Below are 8,137 nucleotides of genomic sequence, written 5' to 3' on the forward strand. Positions count from 1 at the left end.
CTCTCTCTCCCTCTCTCCCTCTCTCTCCCTCCCTCCCCCATCCCTCTCTCTAAAAGAGACGAACCTTACACAAAATGATAGAATAAAGTTCATGTCTTAGATAAAGTTTTACATATTTTTAAGTAAAATTACTGAGATATGAGTATTGTTCGTTTTGTCTCTCGGGAGCTACTCGGAGTCGCTCCGAACGAATCCAGCGTAAAATGTAGGATTCACACTACGTATGACATCCGTCATACCACACGATATTCATTGTTACGATTAATATCGGACGTGATATGACGGATGTCGTACGTAGTGTGAACCCTATATTTCAAGTATGTTGGTTTTGTTCGGAGCGACCCCGAGCACCTCCCTAGAGACAAAACGAACAATGCTGTGGATAAAATTCATGATATTCTGCACAGCACTTTTCATTGCAAATATATATTAAATACGTATCTATATTGCGTTTACATTGCATTTCATTTCATATCAAATATAATGTATTAAATACGTAATTAACGCAATGGATATGAAATATTCAAGTCGAAATAATACGCATGTAATATGTAGCAGGTATATTGTGCATATTTAAATGTATGGATATCAAACACGTAGTTGATACATATATATGTATAACAGAATGCAGAATGTAATAATACGTCATAAGATGGCGTACTATAGTAGCACTACATAACATTAAAAAAATCATAAACAGATAATTTTGAGCAAGTGTCTGTGCATGGTTATTATAATCGACTGTATCTAAGAATAACAAATTTAATAATATTAAAGTATCATATTAGACCGCGACGTAGACACACAACAATCAAGAAATAGAAGCTTATTTCAGTTAAGCTTGAATTTTTAGTGCTGATCGAAACCATTCGTGTGAAATAAATTTAGGTTAAATAGTAAAAATTAATTTAAATTAAATAGTAAGTTCTCTGGTGGAAAAACAATGTTAACAAAAAAGAACAGAAAAACTACATAGATTGAGACAAGACTTTAAAAATTATTAATTTTTTCTAGATATTTGTAGTAGGATGTAGAGTGAGGTTTGTTTGTCTTAGAAATTATTAGTTTTTCATAGATATTCGTAGTGGGACATACAATATCGTAATTAATTTCACTTTTTGAATCTTCAAATTTTAGAGCCAAAGTATCAATCAAGAGATGGCATTAATTTTTTTAAATTTAAAAATAGAATTACCCACTTTGGCCTATAAATGGCTTATATAATACATGTACATAATACATTTTGAAAGCGTATTTGCAATATTAGGAATATGTATCAAATACATAATTTTTACACGTATTTAATATGAAAAAAATATATATTGTTACATGTATTTGGTATGTAATGTAAATTACATATCTATAGCACGGAAATTCATCGGTATTAAATACATATCTGATACGTGATTTATACTCTGACGTGACGTTTTTCACCGTACGTCACAAGGGTCATTAGACCTGGCCGAAGTAGTGCGGCAAATTTGTCCTCCCGACACAGAGGGCGGGCGTGCCGACGCTTGTTGCGATTTTCGAGCGAGAATTCGGAGATTTTTGTCGTCGCGTTTCGCGTAACGTTACTATTTCTTTTTGTAAATTTGTTTGAGAATTTTTAGTATCGGCGGCTGCGGTAGGTAATTTAATGTGCGATACATTCCACCACCTTAAGGAGGCGGCCAAGAAGAGGATAGAAGACCATATTGGAGGCCCGAGGTCGCCCAGAGGAGGGGTAGCGCACAAGTGATATCATTCTATATTATCGAGTTAACGCCCTGCGCATAACTTGTTTTCCTGTAGCCGAACTCTTTACAGGCGATTATGCCGCGGGAGCGACTAAGGCGGCGTGAGGGGATGGCCACTGGCTCTGCCATAGTACGAGCGAGGGACCCCGCTGTCGGTGCCGCAAGGAAGCGAGAGGAGACATCGAATCTGGAGGCCGAGCCTATCTGTAAAGGAACCTACCGAATCCGGACGACCCGCCGGCAAAAGCAATCCAGAAAACCGTTGCGAGCAGCCGAAACGACGCCAGCATTGAGTCGAATCCCGCGCGCTCAAGGATCTAGGGCGCGCGACGCGATAGCAAGTCGCGAGGACTCGCGAGATAGCCCGCGATCAATCAGGGTCGATAAAGCTTATCACGTGGGCCCACGGTCGCCTGCGCGCCCCCGAAGGGACCTCGGGCCCGACACTTGCGCTGTGGACTCGAGGCGAAAAGGACGTGCGAGAGGACTGCAGCCGAAAGAGAGCGAGTATCGAGAGGATTCTGTGGTGAGACGAACGCATTTGATTGTAAAGCCGCCGATTTCCGAATCGGAGGGATCGCACGTATCCGCGAAATTGTCGTTGGATCCCGTGGGGTTGGATCCTTTCACGAGTAACTGCGTCGCGGCTGCACGCGCGCACCGCGTGATCGTGCCATCCTGTCCGATATCGTCTTGGTTTCGCTATAATTTCGAGTCCGTTATTTTGCACGCCCACCGCGGCCACAGCCAGGTCATTTTGTATCGTATCGCGTCATAATTTTGTATCGTATCGTCGCGTCATAATTTTGTATCGCATCGACGCGTCATAATTCTATATCGTATCGCCGCGTCATGATTTCGTATCATATTGTTGTGCCGTAATTTTGTTTCGTACTGTTGCGTCGCCGTTTCGTGTCGCGTACTATCGTCGTCGTAGTAGATCCTAGACTTCAGAGGATGTTCTCGCGTGTTCACGCATTCCGAAGATTTTCGTAACTGCGCCATGGATCTCCGTAACCGCGATACATGCGTCGCGTAGAATTACGCTAGAAGCGAGCTCGTCCACCAGAGAAGAGAAGCAATTACTTAATACCGCGTGTCGAGAACGTATCGCGGAGGCCAGAGCGTTTGCATGCCGCAGAGTCAACTCGTCTGCCTGTATGTCGGAAACCGTGTAATTGACTTAGAGAATATATTTGTTATTATCTCATTGTTATTAATTCTGCCTACTTTACTGTTGCCTCGCCTTACTCGTTCTCCAAAAGATCCTCCGTTCTCGACCACGAACCACCCCCTCTGCCATTATCGTGGCTGAGCAGTCGGTTATTAGAGCCGTCCGCGTCCGTGAGTCTCTACACCTCAGTATTTTCGAGTGAGAACGTACCGAAAAGATTTAAGAAAGAGGGGCACGCTCTCTCGTGCCTGGCGCCCAATCATTGACGTTGAAGTTTAGAGTATGTAAAATTTGAAAAAGCCGTTGTGGCGTTGAGCCTTTTTAATGTTGTCGTGAAGGTATCGACTAAAGAGAGGTAGAGCAATACTCGCGAACGCGCGACGAAGTAGCACCACGCTCGTGAGTGCGGTCGCAATACATATTGCTACGAATCTGCTATATGTATAGCTATAACATTGCAAATTTTATGTATCTGATACGTAAGTAAATTACGTATCTATAGGTGGACATTTATCGGTATTAAACATGTATCTGGTATATGATTCATACGTATTACTATGTACCAGGTATGTAAATATGAAACCAGAATTTACCAATAGATGGCCATAGCTGTCAATGTAGTTGCCATCAGACCGCGTCATTGACACCATTTCCTTGTTCTGACATCTGACAAAGATTTTCAACTCACAACAATACAAGTTTCATACAACAGTATAGTTTGTAATAACGTTGAACATGTCGAATTTTGTACCTGGAAACTACGATTTGCGAACAGCATTGATTTTCTGTTACCATTTGAAGAAAACTGCTGCAGAATCGCATCGAATGCTTGTCGAAGCTTACGGTGAGCATGCTCTTGGTAAATCACAGTGCTTTGAGTGGTTTAAAAAATTTTAAAGTGGCGATTTTGACGTGAGAAATGAAGAATGTGGAAAACCACCGAAAAAGTTTGAAGACAGCGAATTGCAAGCATTGTTGGATGAGGATGACGCTCAAACTCAACAACTCGCGGATCAATTGAATGTGACACGAGAAGCCGCCTCCATACGTTTGAACTCCATGGGAAAGATCCAGAAGATGGGAAAATGGGTTCCACATGAATTGAATGAAAGACAGCAGGAAAACCGAAAAACCACTTGCGAAATGCTGCTCGCCAGGTAAAAAGATCATGGGTAATTCCAGGCGAACCATCGACATCGACTGCAAGGCCAAATCGCTATGGACGGAAGACAATGCTCTGTGTTTGGTGGGATCAAAAAGGTGTGATCTAGTATGAGCTGCTAAAACCTGGCGAAACCGTTAATACTGAACGCTACCGACAACAAATGATCAATTTGAATCAAGCTTTGCGTGAAAAACGACCGAAATATCAAAAAAGGCAACAGAAAGTGATCTTGCTTCATGAAAATGCATCATCACACAGCAAAACTGGTCAAGGAAATGATTGAGGCGTTTGGTTGGGAAATACTTTCGCATGCGGCTTACTCACCAGACTTGGCTTCGTCCGATTACTACTTATTTGCATCGATGGGACACGCACTTGCTCAGCAGCGCTTCATTTCTTACGAAGATGTACGAAAATGGCTAGATGACTGGTTTGGCTCAAAAGAGCAACAATTTTTTTGGCGTGGTATCCACAAATTGTCAGACAGGTGAGAAAAATGTATAGCTAGCGATGGGCAATACTTCGAATACAATATTTTTTATCATTTTCATGCAATAAACGTGTATTTTCTATAAAAAAAATTCCGGTTTCATATTTACATACCTGGTATCTGCTATATAGCAACATTTCAAATTTCATGTATCTATTACGTATTTGAAATCTAAAATGCTGTGCGGGATCTATTGAGAATATTTAAAAAAAAAGTTAGCAATAAGAACTTTCTTTCAAGAAGAGAGTATTATTAATACCGTTTTGTTTGCAAGATTATATATTGGAGTTTACTTAAAAATTAGATACGTGATTGAAATTATAGCATAAGAAAGAATAATTTTACCATCCTTAAAATCGGGATGTCCGTAAAACAAATCTCTGCATGTCCTCGCTGGATTGTTTCTGGTACCAATTGGCTTACGCATTAAATGCAATTCCTGTCGTATATTAGAAAAAGCCTTGTTTATGTCTGAAAGCTTCCTGTCAAATATCTCCTCTTCATCGCTAAATAGATGAAGAAAATAAAGTTCCCCTCTATAATCTAAAATCTCTAAAATCTCTAAAATGTGCTAAATGCAAACTTATAATTTAATTGCAAGTATAAAAGTAAAAGTAGAATATTATAAAAGTGACACTTTTGATGTAATATTTGAAGATTTTTATTTTAGATTTACTTAGGATTCTTACATGTCCTCGGAAGCATCACGTTTTCTTCTGGTTGATTGGTCATGATATATCATCGGTGATATTCTGTCAAAATCGAATTGTCCTATTGATAAGCCAGGCGGTCCTGGTGGGCCTGGCGGACCCGCTGGACCTATGTCACCTCGCATCCCATCATTTCCACCATTACCTTTTGGCCCAGACGGTCCCGGTGGTCCGAATAAACCAACAAATCCTTGTTCCCCTTTAGGTCCAACCTGACCAGGATGTCCAGGATTTCCTTTGAATCCTTGTGTTCCAGGAAGTCCGCGATCACCTTTCTCTCCCCGCTTTCCATGATCGCCTTTGATTCCAACTAATCCCGGTTCGCCTCGATATCCTTTAATTCCTCTACGACCTTTATCACCTTTCTGGCCTTTTGAACCAATCAGTCCAATAATCCCAGGAGCTCCAGCAGCTCCTGGCATACCTACAGGACCATTTTCCCCAACCGCACCTGGCAAACCTCTTTCGCCTGGTATGCCAGGCAAACCAGAAGAACCTTGAGGTCCGACAGGTCCTTCAAGACCAGACTCTCCAGGGAGACCGATATCTCCTTTCTCTCCTGGCAAACCTGTATTACCTTGCTGACCCGCAGGTCCTTCGGGACCCTAGAAATTAATAGTATATTTATAAATTTAAATTTTTTAAATAATTAGGAATGTTCTTATATACATTTAAAATTTCATTTTTAAATATTTAATTACATCTTCAATTAATTATTGTTATATTTAAAAATGGATATCTTTTATTAAAAAATAAATTAAAATTTTTATACCGATTTTCCAGGAGAACCCGGTAATCCTTCCTTGCCAGGTAGTCCAATTTCGCCTAGTAGGCCAGGATCACCTACTCGTCCATCCTCGCCGTCCTTTCCAGGCTCGCCTTTCGCGCCCATGAGACCGGGTTCTCCAGGTGGACCAGGAAGACCAGATAATCCTGCATCACCTTTTGGTCCCTCGGGACCAATTAATCCTCGTAGTCCAGGAAGTCCAAGAAGTCCTAATTTACCTTCCTCTCCTTTTATTCCTGGTAGACCTCTTTCTCCCTTAAGTGCATTATTAAATAAATAAATAATAGTACATATATTATTATAGCAAAATTTCTAGAATATAAAATTTCTATAATATGTATGTATAATTCATCTTACTTGTTTTCCCTCTATTCCTGGCTTTCCGGGAGGTCCTGACATTCCTTCGTCTCCTTTTTCGCCTTGGTGACCCTCCGGACCCATCGGACCTTCTGGACCCTTAAAGCCCTTGGATCCTCTTGGACCTCGCTCTCCCGGAATTCCTGGTAGGCCTATAGGACCAATTGTTCCAGGATCTCCAACTTCACCTTTTACACCTGGTTGACCTGGTAAACCACTCGGTCCTACAGATCCAGCAGATCCAGTTGCTCCGGTCGGACCGACCTCGCCTTTTGGCCCTCGCTGTCCCATCTCACCCAGTGGTCCTTTCTCTCCTGGAGGACCTACTAAACCAGATTCACCACGTGGTCCTTGTACTCCTTGCGGACCTGGAAGACCCTGTATATTATGTTAGCACGATTAGAATAATTATTTACCGTTTAAAATTTTTACTTTTTAGTCAATTAATCATACGTACTACGTCCCCTTGAGATCCTTTAAATCCTTTTTCACCAGGTGAACCTACGTTTCCTTTATCGCCGTCTTCGCCTGGAGAACCAATTGGTCCAGGTGGGCCTGGTAAACCCCGTTGTCCCGGTAGACCGTCGCGACCTATAGTTCCAGCTGACCCAGGATTGCCCTGTTAAATAAATCTATCTTAATCGTATATTGTTATTTGATTATCGCTGAAAACTATATTTTTCACTATTGTAACTATACCTATATATTGCATGTTTTAAAAAATATTAAAGGTATTAAAAAACTTTGAACAAAAACAAAAATTAAATTGTACAATCCTATCTGATTTGTATAATTACTTTTTCGCCTTTGAAGCCGGTGGAACCCTTATCTCCTTTATACCCTTGTTTCCCTACTGGACCTGGTGATCCGTCTTTTCCGGGATCTCCTTGAATACCCTTGTCACCGGGCGGTCCTTGAGCTCCGATAGGTCCCATTTCACCTTTCAAGCCAGGCAACCCCTAGAATTTATAATTAATATTAAATATACGTCTTGTCGTAATTAAATATTAAGTAATAATTAGTATTTATTGATATTAAATAATAATTAATGTTTACATCTTACAACCCTTATTTTGAATATAACTAACCGGTAAACCGCTCAGACCTCTTTCACCTGGAAATCCTGGTAATCCGCCAGGACCCGGCGATCCTTTGAGTCCTATCAAGCCAGGTGGACCTGGTAATCCTTCTTTCCCTTGTTCACCCGGTAAACCGATTTCACCTGGAGCCCCCGAACTGCCAGATGCTCCAGGCTCGCCTGGTTGACCAGGTTCTCCAAGTGGTCCTGGAAGACCAATAACACCGGGAATTCCCGGAGGTCCTAGAGATCCTGATTCACCAGTTGGACCGCGCTCACCGGATGGACCTGGTATACCGTCTTTTCCATCGAGACCCGGTGGACCCGATGGTCCCGCAAATCCACGTGGACCTTCAACACCGGGAGGCCCGATCTCGCCTGACGGTCCAGCGGGTCCTGGTTGACCAGTATCGCCTTTTGGTCCTGGTAACCCTTCCGCACCTCTTCTTCCGCGAGTTCCTCTAAAACCCTAATATTTATAATAACTTATTTAGTTTAATAAAATTATTTGATAACATTTGTTTTACATTTTTGCACTGAGAGAAAACGAAATAGTTTCAGCAACTATAAATTTGGCAACTTTTGCAATTGAAGTACCTGTAACTAGTTTTACAAAGTAATAGAAACTAAAGTAGTG

General features: G+C 41.5%; 1 protein-coding gene across 1 annotated transcript in view; it reads right to left on the reverse strand.

Annotated features, from left to right (window-relative positions):
- Positions 1-8,137, reverse strand: part of LOC108724459 (collagen alpha-1(XI) chain) — a 14,806-nt gene that overhangs the window by 1,203 nt on the left and 5,466 nt on the right. The window contains 7 exon segments of the mRNA XM_018450838.1: positions 4,914-5,074; positions 5,258-5,883; positions 6,051-6,320; positions 6,423-6,800; positions 6,880-7,041; positions 7,220-7,381; positions 7,511-7,969. Of these exon segments, the coding sequence (XP_018306340.1) occupies positions 4,914-5,074; positions 5,258-5,883; positions 6,051-6,320; positions 6,423-6,800; positions 6,880-7,041; positions 7,220-7,381; positions 7,511-7,969 (2,218 nt within the window).

This window comes from Mycetomoellerius zeteki, unplaced genomic scaffold (assembly GCF_001594055.1).
Source record: "Mycetomoellerius zeteki isolate Tzet28-1 unplaced genomic scaffold, Tzet1.0 scaffold3, whole genome shotgun sequence".
Classification (NCBI taxonomy): domain Eukaryota; kingdom Metazoa; phylum Arthropoda; class Insecta; order Hymenoptera; family Formicidae; genus Mycetomoellerius; species Mycetomoellerius zeteki.